At 40.5% G+C, this 15,805-nt stretch overlaps 1 protein-coding gene across 1 annotated transcript in view; it reads right to left on the bottom strand.

The window, feature by feature from the left end:
* Nucleotides 1-328: 328 nt before the first annotated feature.
* LOC133144849 (ephrin type-A receptor 7-like) overlaps nt 329-15,805 on the bottom strand; it is a 58,884-nt gene continuing 43,407 nt past the window's right edge. The window contains exons 7-17 of the mRNA XM_061267822.1: nt 12,653-12,708; nt 9,938-10,063; nt 9,624-9,809; nt 6,641-6,702; nt 6,012-6,128; nt 5,532-5,618; nt 5,125-5,277; nt 3,495-3,685; nt 3,260-3,424; nt 2,358-2,493; nt 329-1,004 (exon numbers count right to left, since the gene is read on the bottom strand). Of these exons, the coding sequence (XP_061123806.1) occupies nt 2,379-2,493; nt 3,260-3,424; nt 3,495-3,685; nt 5,125-5,277; nt 5,532-5,618; nt 6,012-6,128; nt 6,641-6,702; nt 9,624-9,809; nt 9,938-10,063; nt 12,653-12,708 (1,258 nt within the window). The 3' untranslated portion in view covers nt 329-1,004; nt 2,358-2,378. The remainder of the gene's footprint in view (nt 1,005-2,357; nt 2,494-3,259; nt 3,425-3,494; nt 3,686-5,124; nt 5,278-5,531; nt 5,619-6,011; nt 6,129-6,640; nt 6,703-9,623; nt 9,810-9,937; nt 10,064-12,652; nt 12,709-15,805) is intronic.

The following is a 15,805-nucleotide window of genomic DNA, read 5'->3' as shown; positions in this document are numbered from 1 at the left end:
GTTGAATTTGAGACTAAATGGATTAAAGGCATTAACCTTGTAACAGATCCAAGCACAAGCAGCTCAGGTAGACTTAATGGGTGAAGAATGAGTTTGTTCTGAAGGCCGTTGGCCCGTTTCTTTGCAGTAAGAATAAGAGCGTGCTTTTAATTGGAGAGGGAGCGAGAGGAAGGCAATGGATTGCTGAAAGATAAATAATCGAGTTTAGTTTGCGAACAACGGACAAACTCCAAGCAAAGTTTCTTTTAGGTCTTTGGATTTTTCTTTCTGGGAAAGTAAAGCTTCATAATTGCTTCATGAACCACTATATTATGAATAATACATTCGCTTATATTGTAGATTTTTTAATAACACAGTTTGTAATTGTAACATCCATCAGAATTTCTTCCAATGGGTAAAAATCATCAAAAACTAACAAAAATGTCATCTTTTTTGTTTTTTAAATATTCCAAACACCAGAGTTTGTCGGCCTTGGCCCTAAAGTCAAACGAATTACCCCGTACACAGTGAGAAGATATATTCAACACATTGTTCTTCAAACAAATTATAAAAATAGATTTAGCATTTTCAAATACATATTTACAGTATTAAACATATAATGGTAAGAGATGGGGAGATCGGTTTACATTTCATTCATTCTAGCAACAAGGTCCCAGAATTGTTTTTTGTGCATGAGGATGCATTTTCTTCGTAAGCTGCTTTCGTCGTATTTAACCGTGACTGTTGAATCGTGAGGCCTCGCAGTCGGCTGACAAATAAAAATTTGCCAGCTGTCCGCCTGAGTTTCTTTATTATGACAATTACTAAGAGAGACAAACGAGAACAAGCAAAACGACGCAAACTGTATTTTGTAGCAAATACAAACCGGTTTTAACATTAGTCCCATCAAAAAAAATTGTGAAATCGACTAACGCTCCCTTTCAAATCTGCTTCGAAAAGGTGACGGGGGGGCAGATCACTGTACACAAACACCAAACGTGATAGCCAACAGTAATGGGGAAAACCTGTAATCGAAAAAAAATATATATAAGATGACATTCTAATACTGTATTCACACACGCCACAACCAATGAAAACAGACTAAACTGTTCATGAATACACAGATACTGTGTGCAGACAGCTAACATCCTCCATTGGTAGTCTCGTATGCAACATGATCAATATGTCACACTCATAGAATTAGCAAACTATTTTGTTTTCCCCCCATTTACATTAAATATTTTAAATTAACCACCCTAACCTCCTCTTTAAAAATTATTGTTAAAGAAATAAATATGAGATTTGGGTCATCTTCCAGAGTTGACCTGAGTATCACAGAGAGGGAGAAGATTACAAGATGACATCCAGGCGAAAGGGGAAATTAAATATTTCATTTGCACATAGAAGACAGTTTGGAAGATAAAGAGAAGAAAAAGTACTGGAAGAGACAGTGACATAAATTAAGGGTGATCAAACACACAACTCTTTTCCCAGACTCCTGCCAGCTTTTTTTTTTTGTCCCCATGGGTCGAAAAAAAAAAAAAAGCAGGCCGATATTCCTGAAAATTCATTCCATCATTCCCCAGGCTCTAGCTCCATTTAGGCCTGTCAGCACACTTTACTGTAGTAGTACATCAGCCCCCATTCATTTAAAGTATTTCTGCAAGCCTCATTTAAATACTAAATCCAAACTTGTTAGAGCTTTTATTTTTTTTTTTGCACGGGACAACTCAGACTTTATAACTATTGACAGCTGCTGCTTTGAGTCGGCGGATTACAAGGCTGCCATTTTTAATATTCAGAGATATCCCTTTACCATCTGATATGAGATCACTTCTGGCAAAGTGATGCTATTTCACATCCTTAGATTATGTCCCTTCAGATTTCACGTGAAATCAGCCAGTGGAGAAGTGTCTGTCAGTCTTGACTCAAGGCCAGTAAGCAGTACTTTAAAAAAAAAAAAAGAAGAAGAAAGAAACTAATAAAAAGAGGGAAAAGTAGTCCTTTTGGAGTCTTTCTCTGCTCAGCAGTCACCATTCTGGACTATATTTCTGTCTTGACTCGCTGATTCCGAACCAGGACGATTTAGCTGACACAGTTTTTGAAGGTCAAAGTGCAGATAGAGGTCACCAAAAAAGTCACATGACATCACTCCTCTGCCATCCCCCCCCAATCACCGAAGAGACCGGTGCTTGTCTCGGAGGATGGGGGGGGCTTGATCGTAAAAAGGAAGGAAGGATTGCAGAAGGCAAGTGGAAGAATGGGAAAGAGGAGTAAATAGAGGAGCGCAAGGTCTTTTGATCTGTCCGTCATTCGGAAAGACAGTCAGTCTCTCTTGCCTCGTCTCCACCACCCCATCATCCAGCATCTGCACGTACGTGTGAGCGAGCAGCCGTCTGTTAGACTTGAACACCGCGTCCGTGCATTTGGATGACCTGGGCTCTTAGGGTCTGGATAGCAGCCAAGATCAACTTCTGGTGCTCCAGGGAAGTGATGCCAAGGCTCAGTACATCTCTGCAAACACACACGTTCAGTTTTGGCAAAACGATGAATTCACTTAATATATACTACAAGATAGCGTTTTGTGACTTTGGTGCTTTGCCATGAGATTTCTCATGTGCCTTGGTTCAATAAAGATTGGGAGATGAAAAACTGTTCTTAATTTGAAAAGCTAAATGCCCATTACCGTATTTTCCGCACTATAAGGCGCACCGGATTATAAGGCGCACCTTCAATGAATGGCCTATTTTAAAACTTTGTCCATATATAAGGCGCATAGAATGAATAACTCAACGTTGCTCAAACGCAATCACAATATAGTAACACTCGAAATAGTGAAAACAAATATATATATAACAATATATGAATAACTCAACGTTCTTCAAACGTTAATATCACACAACACACAAAATAAACACGTAAAGTTTACTTTAATAAATTAGTCCTCATCCATGAATCCATATTGGTCCATATATAAGGCGCACTGGATTATAAGGCGGCTTTTGAGAAAATTGGAGGTTTTTAGGTGCGCCTTATAGTGCGGAAAATACGGTAATTGTCACAAATGTCCAACCCAAATCTATAACTCAATGTAGTACTTTTATGCTAATATATTTTTACCTTGCTCATACATTAGTCATAGAAATCCATTACTACCTCGGTATGGCCTTTGTTTGAAATTCCTTTCAAAGTGAAATCGGCAACATACAGGCCATAACCTTGGTGCAAGAGAAACTCAAGCTAGAAGGTCACCGCGAGAAGGAGACGCAGCTCTACTCACTGTACGGTCATGCGTGCCACCGACTCCAAATAGCAGTATCCCGCGGCAGTGAAGTTGTCCTTGTATCGGCCCATGTCCACTGCATCCAGCCATTCGCCTACTGAGCTAAATGATGGGAAGGTTGGTAGCGGCCTTTCTGCTAGTGTTATGGAGGAACTCAAGGTCCTGGAAGAAGAACAAAATGATCTATGAGTCTATAGAAGATGTTTGCGAAGCTTCTATAACGGGATGCGACCTTCGTGCCAACGTGGAGGAGCCGATGGCGTCAGGCAAGCGAATGCTCTTGTTGAGCGCCGAATGGATCTGACTAAAGGTGGGTCTCTCCGTTCTCTCCTTCTGCCAACAGTCCAGCATCAATTGATGCAAATGCGTTGGACAGTTGACCGGCGCAGGCAGCCTGAAGCCATCTTCAATGGCCTTGATCACCTACAGCACAGGCAATGGGAAATAAAACAAACGAAGTATTAATTTGGCCTCCATCTTTGTAGTCCACTTCAATAAGTTGGGACGTCCCTCTAGACTTCCTCAATGGTCCTTTCTCCTCCATCGAGCCCATTCAAAAACCATTCACCATAACACCTCACTGGGGATTTCATCTTATCTAACCCTCTCTTGAATCACTAAGAACTACACTCTGCTGAAAGGAGGAAATAAAAGTCAGGGTCTAAATTACATATATCAGCTGCATTATTTCCTAAAACACTCCAGCGTCTCTCAATCTTGCCAATCTCCTCCCCCTATTCGGCCTGCTTAAGCTCCCGCCTCTCTAAAGAGCATTCATAAAATGCTTTTCAGCATTTGACATTTTCCATTTAATCAAAGCCAGCCGAGTAAAGGGCACAATGAATTACAGGTGGACAGGCCAAGCAACAATGCCGTTATGATATAATGTATCAATTCAACGCCGATTAATATTCCGGGGCGCTCGACAAGCTTTGTGCCCTTTGCCCTCGCAAATGGAAACTTTGATAATATGCACACGGCCGGGGAGGAAACTTTGTCGTGCTTTGTGAGAGAGCACCAAAAAAAAAGATTGCTTGCACCCGCTGATTATCTAATGCATATTAATTTTGGACATTAAAAATTGGAACGTAGAAATAATGGGTTGCACCTGCATATTATGCTGACTGCATTTTCTACGCACAACAGCAAGATAGATCTTTTAGATTTATTGTCGTCTTTTAATAGTCGGTATTATTGTATCAAATTATCCAAAGAGGACTCGGACTTGGACTAGAAAGTAAAATGGAAGTATTTTAAGGCGCAAAAAAAGCGAGGGCTGAACAGTAAAAGTGAGCGAGCCTCTCTATTCACTCGGAAATAATAGCAGCGGGGGGGTCCGATCGACCGCAATCTCTTCAAGCCTCGGAATAGAAAAAAAAAAACCTTTGCATTTTCCAGAAAAAGATGAATGTAAGCGAGGGATTTTTCAACACTTTCTAAGAACATGATGGCACTGGAGGAGGGACAGGCGGAGGCCACTGGAAGGAGGTCAGCGCTTCCTTAGGAGAAAACAGGATTGGTTATGGAGCTGATGCCAGACCTAAAGTGGGGGCTTAGGCCTTGGAAAAAGCTTTCAGAGCGGCTGCAGCTTCTTTTTTTTTCTGTTAATAAGATCCTGGCTAGCTTATGGACACGGCGTCCCTTCATGCAAATGGAATTGCAAAATAAAAATAGTGTTCTTAAATGAATTTCATCTGAAACGATGAACGCAAATTCCCAAAACATTTTTTTTAAATTTAAATAAAAAATGAATACATAAAATAATAATAATAATAATAATACTTTTTTTTCTTTATTATTTGAATTCATTGAATGACCAGATATTAGAAATATATATATTTATTTAATCTGAGTGCACTTACATCTTGGTTCCCCATATCCCAGTAGGGTCTCTCCCCGTAAGACATGACCTCCCACATGACGATACCAAAGCTCCAGACATCTGAAGCAGATGAGAAGCGATGGTACTGGATGGCTTCTGGAGCGGTCCACAGCACCACACTCTTCCCTCCATGCTAGTTAATAACAGAGGACAAATCGGCAAATCAAAAATTCACCTTTGGTTGAACCCCGTCATCCCGTAAAAGCTTATATCTCCTCCCCCTCCCTCACGGTTTTCATTATTTCAAAAATGTGTGACCTCAAAAAAACCCTGACAGCTAATGACTTGATCCAAATCTCATTAAAAAAACATAACAGGCGTGCAAGAGTGATCTTCAGGGTGTTTAATGAGTTCCAAATTTAGCATAAAAAGAAACCTTTTTCTTACCAGTGTAGTATAGATTGCTTCGATCTTATCCTCTTGAAGAGGTCTGAAGCCAGACACCTTGCAACCCAGATTTGCATTCACCAAAACCTACACAAACATTCATTTGATTAGGAACCAGGGACAACGTTTAAGTCTGAGTGGACAAAACTCTTCCTGTACTAAGGACTGATTGTTTACAAAACAAGTATGCTTGCAGTTTTGACAGCTCGGCTCGTTCTTTCAAAAAAAAAAAAAAAAGCAACGAAGTGACAGAGCAAACCCTCATGCCAAAATGATTTTGACAGCATTGTCTTGTCATTTTCAGCTTCATGTATTCCTCAAATAAGCTACTGACAAATGACTGTCAAACACGGTCCGAGACAAGGACAAATTGTATTCTCCGAGCTTGCCGACGGAAAAAAAAAAAAAGCTAACTTGAGACATACATCAAGCTCCACACTGTAGTCTATTACCGCCCACCGCCACCACCTGTTCGCTTACCTTGTGTGCAGCCAGGCGTTTGTGAACAAAGCCCATTTCGGCAAGGTACTTCATCCCTGATGCCACTCCAGTCAACATATCCATCAGCTGCATTACGCTCAACTGACCCTCATGTTTCTGTGATTTCGAGCGTTAAAAGGGAAAAAGAACAGAAAATGAGGAATGACTTGGCATTTCGGCATTAAGGAGGATAAAAACAGGCCATTAAGTCACATTGGTGGTTCAGAAAAACACAGTAGAAGCATCTCTAAGCAAAAATGCTTCACTTGTGTGCAATCATGAATACTTTCCGTCATACACAATATACATGTTGAAAACAGGTTTAATATTTTTTTTTTAGCAATATTGCTCCTTAACTCAAGGCTCAGCTATTACCAATAGGTTAGGAGCTATAAATAAAGTTACGCAATAAATAAATATGCTGGTTGTTGATCACTCAAGAACTGCTTGAGTTGATTAATCACTTTTTATTACCAACAAGGTTACATTATAGTATTTTATATTTTGTCACAAGGAAAAATCTGTTAATCACATTTGCTCTAATTATAGTTCGCCTTTTTGTTTTGTTTCCACTCTGCTGCTTTTATGCTCGGGAATGTCTGCCTTGAATATCAAATAGACTGACTTACCCTAAGGAAGGAGTCCAAGGCACCATTGAACATGCTCTCAACTATGATCATCATGGTGTTACCTGAGCACAAACAAAACAGGACAAATTAAATTGAGATTGAATATAGAGGAAGGGGGAAAGTACATGCTGTACGGGCATGGAAGGGAGAATAAATAAAGCGAGGCTAGTCTTCTTGGCAGCACTGCGGGATTTGTGGCAAAGCCATTCTTCACTCAGTGAACTGTGGTGAAGCTGGAAGAACTTGTGTGATGCCTTGGCTGTCTCAGCAAGTTTAAGCACCCTTAAACACTCACTCCACACTCGCACGTACATGTGTGTGAGGATAAACGCAAGATCCAGGTGATTGTTCCTGTACATTACACAAAACACCCACACGCTCCACAGCGACACACAGGAGGCAGCGATCCAGCAATGTTTTGGAATGCATTGTTAGGAGATCTAAGACTGAAATAGGAACAAGGCAACAAACAAGGAGAAAATGTGTCGAAACTAACCGATTAATAGACAAGAAATTGATTATTCAACAATAATTGATTGTTTAGAGACATTTTTTTTTTACCTTAGGATGGTCCAAATATTTTTTTGTATTCAGTATATTTAACAATGTATTTTAATGCAAAATATTTTTTCCGATTATTCGATTAATCGATGGAATAATCGATATAATAATAGATTTTTAAAACACTTGTTCGTGACAGCTTTTACAGACCATGGAGCAAAAGAAAAGTATTAAAAGGTGATTGTAATCATCGGCAAAGGGACCAAGCACTGCTGCAAATAATAAACAAGGGAGAAATTGACACCTCCCAAAAGCTTTAGAATCGACTCGATTGCAAGTGTTAGGGACTCGGCACAAAGAGGATATCGTTAGTCTTCAAATTAATAATCCATGTGGCTTGATGGTCAAGTGAATTTTTGCATTTAATTGGATTTTCAATTCCCTTAAATAGCTAGAAGTATTGGCAGCTTGGTGCTTTGCCATTCAAATAAAAGTTCCAACAAATTGGCTGAATTGGCTTTTTCAGCGAGGGCGATTAGTTTAGGTTTGATCCGTCTTCCTCTCTCTCCTCAAATTGTTTCACGATTGTTATTAGTTTCTCGACTTAAATGCCCCACGGTATTCACTGCGGGGACACTATTGTGTACTTTGGCAACTTTTATGACGAGTGAAATAATCTGTCATAAAATTTTAAAGTTCATCATTTAATAAACACCAATGCTGTCAATAGACAATAAAGAATTTCGCTCCATAAAACCTCTCAGGGGATTTCACTAGTTATAAAATAAATTGAGGAGAGTTTAAGGTGGACCTTTCGGATTGTCGCCTCTTTCCGACGTTAAGTATTCAAGGAGCACATTTTCCAAAACATATTTCATTCAAAGTGTGTATACCTTTAACATTTCATCAGATAAAAATGGCTGAGCTGAGCGACACGTGTAAAAGCCATAATTGGATCATACATCTCAAATCACGCGGCCATTGCGGGCAAGGTCGAAAATAGCTACTGGCAATCAGCAAATGTATGAGCGCCACTTTTACTGCAACAAGTTCCTCTGCGGTTGCTTTCGAAAAAGGTAAGAAAACAACTCATGGCTATTTCTTTAATCCTATTACGTGTAATCTTGCCACTGTTTGGAAAACGGTAAAGCGAATGGGTCATGAAAGACGCTTGAGAGGAGGGAGCTTTTCTATTTCTAGTAAATGGCTCCATGGGCCTTAAATTCCAAAGAATGGAGTAATGTTTTTGCAATAATATGCACAAGGGCTAAAATTATTCATTCGACATCTAATTTTCCTTCATTGCACATTTTACAGGAGTATATTAATCTTATTGACAAATTATTGACTGATTTCTTTTTCATAGATTAATGGGAGTCGTGGTCGTTCTAGAGCCTATCCCATATTTTTTATTTTATTTTATTATTTTTATATTTTCATTTATTATATTCATATATTTGTTTTTAATCCTATTATGTGTTTCTTATTATTTTATTTCTATTCCAAATTTCTTTTCATAGATTAACGCGGGCATGCTAGAGCCTATCCCACATTTTTATTATTATTTATTATTTGAATATTTTTATTTATTATATTTACATAAGTGTTTTTAATTCTATTATTTTTTCTTATTATTTTATTTCTATTCCGAATGGGATGTAGTTATTTAATATTGATTTATGACCTAAGGGTGGAGCTGCCACTGCGGAGTAAAAATACTTCGACTGGCAAATACAGACTTGCAAGTATGATCAAGCCAACTTTCAAATTGTAATGAACCTAAAATATATTTCTTAATGTCTTTGCAATGCTACTAACTTAGACGTTAGCAGTACTTACTCTTGTCACACCAGACGGCCCGTGTGTGTGCTATTTCTGCAGGTGTGTTTGCAATTCAATCGAAGTGCACGTTTGGCTACCATGCACACCAATTGTGTGTGCGTGTGTGAGATTGGAACATATCCCAGGGTCCCACTGAGTCTCTCGCACCAATTACTGTACCCCGCACATCTGCTGCCACCCCGCTGAGCACAGTGTATCCGGGCACCCTGCCCATGCCCGTCCACACATGGCAGCATCACAGAAACTTTACAAAGTCTTTAAGCGTCGCCTCTCACCTGCCTTTGCCATTAACCTCCACCTCATGGCGGATCATCTCGCATCTCTTTCCTGCCTCAAGTTTATTTTTCCATCCTGTTTTCACAGCGGGGCGTCAATCGCTATCTGTCTGGGCCCTTATGTCGCTCGGCTGCTAGCGTGGGGCGTCCACTTGCTATATACGCTCTTACACCTATTCCGTCGTGCAATGTGGCCTTCCTCGCTGTGAGTGTTGATTCCCTCCGTGCGTGAGATGTTGAAGTGTCTGGAAGCTTTTTGCATTCTTTTTCTTCTGCAGTCCAGAGCGTTCTTTCGACTTTCATTTCTTTCCTTACATTTTGATCCTTGGATATTAAGCTTCATTTTGCCGTCAGATTTCCCTTACCACTGGTGACGACGCCCTCGAGTCTGATAATATTGGAGTGGTCAAACTGCCCGAGGATAGCGGCCTCGCTGAGGAACGAGCGTCGCTGTTTCTCCGAGCAGCCCGCTCGTAGCGTTTTGATGGCCACCGGCAGCTCTCGCTTGCTGGGGAGCTTGAGACAGCCGCGACACACCTCCCCAAAGTCGCCTTTTAGGGAGACAAAGACAAGCAGAGGTCAAGCAGTCTTACAAAGCGGGACAGAAAAAGAGACCTGAAAACAAAGTAGAGCTTTGACATTGGACAACCATCAAAGTGGTTTTTTGTTGAGTCATTACCTGTGTGGACAATTCTTTCAATCTTGATGCTGGAGTTGTCCAACTCCTTGGCAAAGGCGTGAATAGCCTGGAGCAGGTCCTCACACGTCTCCGGGTCAATGTAAGTCCTCCGTGTGGGAATCTTGACTGAATAGATAAAAAAAAAAAGTGCCCATCAGTGCACAAATAAACATGACCAACAATAAAAAAAAATATTTACAATGTTCATTTGTCAATAACATCGTTTTTTTTCCCCTCTTTAAATCTCTTGATTTGACCTTGCCAAACTCTGGAGGTGGCAAGATGAAAGGCTCAGACTGCTTAAGTCTGATTCTGGGTTCCTTCCACAAGGCTTTAGACAAATCACAGACAGGGACCCTCAAGCAGGCTTTTTGTCTTTCCACTCGCCTCAAAATGTTATCTAACCAACACACACGTCATTTGGAAAATGAATCATAATCTTCAATTGAAACGAGGACAAAATAGACGTCAGCAGAAAAGTCCTCCAAACAAAACCCTCATAACATTAAGATATTTGAACAAAAAGCCAAAATTGGAGTGATTATAAGCATCCATGGGCTAAAATCCACCTTCTGTTGAAAATCCAAACAAGTAATCACACGCAATCACCTCGGATAATTTCACTCAAGGACCTCAACAGAGCTGCTGTGAACTTAATGAGACAACGGAACATTTTTGCAGATAATTGAAGCAGTCCTATTGAACCCAAACTGTTTCTCCACCCTAAACAAACCCCCGAACATCAACCTATTTTCACAGCCAGACTCTTGTTTTCCTTTATCAAGTGCCAGTTGTGTTTACCAAGCACTAACAACTAGCAAATCAAGTGGCCAGCACGCAGCCAATAACCATTAACCGGCAGAAAGCGGCTCTCAATTAGATGACCTTTGTTACCGCACGTTAAAGATAATGTTCCAGGAAAAGGCCAGGTAGTTTCCAAAAAGCTGGACAGGAGCTTTGAAATGTGATTACAGCTTTGGATCGACCTGAGGGATCCTATACCGGTGGCCTCATAACGGCTTATTGATCCAGTCGCACTCGCATACATGCTTGTGTGCGCGCTGACAAATCAAGCTTGGTTGCTTATTAGAAAGAAAAGGAAAACCCTTTCAATTTAAAGCAAAAGATGAGATCGAAGGCTCCTCTCTTGTCAAATTGGGGTTTCAAACACGAGGGTAGCTTAAAGGAGATGCCGGCGGCCGTGAAACATAAGCCCGGGAATGGCTGGGAACCTTCAGCGACGTAGTCTCGACATGCTTCATCGCGTCCTTGGCTGATTAGTCTCAGGGTTAACTGTGTCACTGCCAGAAGCGACGGCTGTTTAAGTCCTGAATAGTCCGCAAATATTTATAACGATTTATTCAGAAGCAAAAAATCCAGAGTGAACATGAAACCCAATTAATCCAGCATTTTTTGTCTTTTTTTTTTTCCACAAGAACAATTTTTGTTGATTAATTTGGTGTATTTACCAAAATGCTCAGATGCTCACTCGCAAATCATCTCAGCCACCGCGGGAGCACCCAAGCCCAGCACTGGCAAGAGAACATGAAAGCAATCAGGTGGGGCAGAGCTGCCATTTTTTAGCCCGGCTCCGTCAGAACCAACTGAATGGGCACATCTGTGGGCACGGTTTGATTCAAATTGTTACAAGTTGGACCTAATTCACATTGCACACAGCGATGGTGCAAGCCAACGGACCACCAGGGGCCAATGGCTGTCCTAGACAAAAAAATAAAAAAAGCCAAAATCCAATAGGATTATCATATCTTGCTATCTCCATTCTATTTTCCCAATGATTTCCCCTGATGCTTTTCCTTTCTGTTGCTCTTGCATTTTTTTTCCCCCCATGCAATCACTTTGAACAATATCTAAATCTGGTTTATTAAAGTAGATTGCAGATGAGTACTGATTCTGCACTTGCTTTGTGGGTCACTAACAAAAAATCCTGGCAATTAACCCCCATTCACATTAGCCGTGTCCCAATACTTTTGTTTGCGTAGTTTCCATAAGCGATTAAATGATAATCAAAAGTTTCATCTTGCAATGCAGCCCGCTCAGAAATTGCCTCATGTGAATTCAATGTGTGCGTGCTGGGTAAAGCGAACAGAAATACATCTTAGAGCCTTATTTATGTGTGTGTCCATGTTCTCCATTTTTTTTTTTGAAAAGCAGGCCAAATGTGTGCATGTGCGTCAGCTTCTGGCGTGTCTTTGTTTGGGCAGATTTAATTCCCAGCCGCATGGCTTTGGCTCATTATTCATCAAGCACAGTTCTCTGAAACCCCTCCTGAGGGCTCGGCATGCTGGGAGATTAAATAACGCAAATGAGCATGCACACACGTACTACATTTACAAAACTGTGCGCACGCAAATGGAAAACTCTAAGCACACAATTACCACTTAAGCAAAGCTTTGCCGTGCACACACACATGCAAACAGGAAGAGATATGTCAGACTACCCCCATTCAGTCACTGTCCAGAAAAAAAAAGCCTACTGGGAACTAAGTGAGCAAGGATTTACAAAAAAAGAAATAGACAACAGCTTTTCTCACTTTTGACTTCCCCTTCTTTCTATCACATTCTGCTGTGCACTTCACCCAATCTGTTCCATCAAAGTTAAACTAAGCATGCAGAGTTAGAATGAAGAATTAATACCATTGCACTCAAGGCCTTCGTGTGGAACACAGAAGAGCGGAAAAGTACAAGCGCCACTTACACTGGAAGTAAAGTTCCTCGTCTCCTTCTTGAGAGGCTTTGCTGTAGCCGCATTGTCTAAAAAAAACAAACAAAAAAAAACACATCAGAGTTCCATCCCAGTCGGGAGACACAAACAAGCACCAGACGCTGTTTATCTTGCAGTCGTTTACATGGAATGTGCAATAACTGTGAGATGAGGGAGAGAAAAGATGAGAGCTTCGACTGGCGTGATGGAAGATACAGAAGAGTCATTCCGAAAGGCCCCCCCGTGATGCAATGGAAGTGATTTGCAAGAGATGGATCTGAGGCTGAATGAGTGGAAATTCTGCTTGATTTGACTGAGCAAGTCACACACCGACCCAAGCGGAATAAATACACTATTGTTGAACACACACTTGAGATTATGCATCCTGCACAACTCCTTCGCCACTAGCAACATTTATTTATTCTGACTGGCTGTCCTCTTTGGCTTGGAGGGAAATTTAAACTTGTCTTAACCTTAGCACACACCAAAAAAAAAAAAACAGATTAAAAAGTGATGAGCAGACATTCTGGTTCTTGGATTACAAAATGGCAGGCAAAAATTGTAAACCTTCAGTAACGACATGCTTAGAAATATATAAGCAAAATGTATTCCACAAAATAGCACTCAGAGTTTGGGGTTTATATAACAGATCAACAGAGTTTTATAGATGCAATCATTCCATGCATTGACAGGGATCATAATTGTGTCAGGTAACCACATTTCATGGAACAACAAAGTGGAAAGGGAGCATAAATCAATGGAGGGTAAAAATTAAACAGACCCAGCAGAGTTGTTAAAAAGAAGGATCCTTGAGGCTAAAAAAAATAAAAAAATAAACATGACAAGGATTGTTTTATAAAATGCTTGCCATCATTTTATGTTTAGTAGCGATCGTTTTATTTAAAAATATATATATATAAGTTTAAAAATAAGTTCTTACGAAATGAATCAAACAACTTTGGCAAAGTATGACTTTAAATGATATTGGGAAAATATAAAAAAAATGTTTTTTTTGTGGCTTCAGCAATAAAATATTTCCCAGAATCCATTTCACACTGCATAAAATCATGGTGAGCTGCGGATTTATTAAAAGGTTTTTATTTGTTTGTCAGCCTTTTTTTTTTTGTCAAAATATTGCTTCATGTGTAACCAGTCTTTGGTACAAAGGTTAGGGACCGCTGTGCATTTTTAAGAGATGTCAATGTTTCCTTTTTTTTTTTTTTGCGTCCCTGTGTGAGTGTTCTCGTGGGGCGACGTGATCGAGGATGAGGCTGACACATCCCTCAGCCTGTGTAACAGCGGGGTCTGAGACAAGGTCAAGGCCCTGTCTGTCAAAACACAAGCAGCAGACACATGCAACAGAGATCCTCGGGGCACAAGCGACCACACAAGGGAGGCTAGACAAGAATTGATAGACAAGGGAGCGCACTAAAGGCGGAACGAGACAGAAGCGAGGATGGAGGGCATAATGGGACGGAGAAAAACAAGATCAGAGAGACGTCGACGGGTTCGAGGCAGAGGAACATATCGGTGAGTAAAAACTCGGGATGTTCAATGTCGCTGTTTTTTCCCCAGTGCGACTTGATTCTTGAGTAAAACGATGCCACTAGTACTTTTTTAAACAGAAAAAGTCATTTTAAAGAAAATTATATTGACAAAAGTATTGCGACACTTGTCCATTATTCGCCAGGAACTGGAAATACAATAAAATAAATATGAGTTGGGAGCTTTGAGAGTTTGCACTTGACTTTGGACAATATTGTTATATTTTTGCGACACAGCCAATGGAAAATGTCATACAGGATTTTGCTAATTAGCATGGAAAATCAAATACGCAATGTGAGGAGACAAGACAACTGAGCTCGGCAGGAAGGAAAGAGGGAAGAGTGTGTATCATCACAGCTTGAATCCTTTTCCATCAAGTCTTTTCAAAGAAACAATATAATTTAAAAAAAAAAAAAGTACTTTCAAACAGTCACTTTTTAAGTGCATTTCATAACACGATCCGAGATTATAAAAAAGGATGTGGGCCAAAGAGCTTGACGAAAAGAGGACGGTATTTCTTATTTGCATTTTATTTATGTGAGCAAAGCAAAAGAAAGCACTCAGGGATAAATGCAATGGCAGGAGGACTGAAGGGAACTCAAAAAAAGGAAGATTTAGAGGATGGGAGGGTAGTGGGGGATGCATGCCAAGTGTACCTGGGCATCAGCTGTGTGAAGGGAGGAAGAGGAGAGAGAAGAGGAGGAGGAGGAGGAAGAGTGGAGAAGGATGTCGAGAGCAGCACCACGCTAGCAGGAGTTACATTGGAGGAGCTTGAGCAGACGCTGCTGGGAAGAAGACAAGGGGATGAGGCAGGGGAGGGGAGGGGAGGGAGGGAGGGAGGGGCTCTTTTCAGTACTTTGAAAGGCTGGCAAAGCAAAACATTTGGACTCATTAATTCCGCTTCAAATTTAAATATTGTCACTGCTGGCAAGAATATAAAATTGTCATTGATCCTTACTTTGATGACAACATCTTTTTATCTAATGGGGGGGGGGGGGGGGAGAAGAAAACAAAAATGCTCCCACGTGAATGGGAGATAAATATGCTTTCCAACTCAGTTAATTACTTTGCCAACTATGTCGCCGTTATCCCAGCAAACTAATAAGAAAAAATACCTGATATATTTAACGACTACTGGTGCAATGCAAAATTATAATGTATTGAGTTGATAAATATGATTTCATTTGAGAAGTTGCATCATGTTACATTATCTTTTTTATGTGCCTGACCAATCAGAAGCAGTCAGGATCTTACAGCAAAAAGATTCGGGAAAATCATCAAGAGTACTACAGCAAATATTTGCATTGGCAGAATTGAAACCCAGCAAAATGAAAAAAGTGCCACCGAAATGTCCGCCATTTTTTTTGTTGCACAGCTGTGGACCCAGATGAAAACAAGTCACGCTTTCCAATTTCTGTTGGTATCTCTCGATACCTTGACCCAGCAGACATCCACCCACTCAATCACAATCATACACTGCCGTGTGACCACTGAAGGGGAAGCCATCCCTTTCAATGCCCAGTCAAGGCTGAGCTTCCTGTAGAATGTCCGGTCAATGCCCTCCAACATTGGCTCTATCAAACATTGTCAGGCACCAGCGTG

The sequence above is a fragment of the Syngnathus typhle genome, linkage group LG20 (genome assembly GCF_033458585.1).
Source record: "Syngnathus typhle isolate RoL2023-S1 ecotype Sweden linkage group LG20, RoL_Styp_1.0, whole genome shotgun sequence".
NCBI classification, from domain to species: Eukaryota; Metazoa; Chordata; class Actinopteri; order Syngnathiformes; family Syngnathidae; genus Syngnathus; species Syngnathus typhle.
Note: the sequence above shows the minus strand (reverse complement) of the source record. Positions and strands in the feature narration are given on the sequence as shown.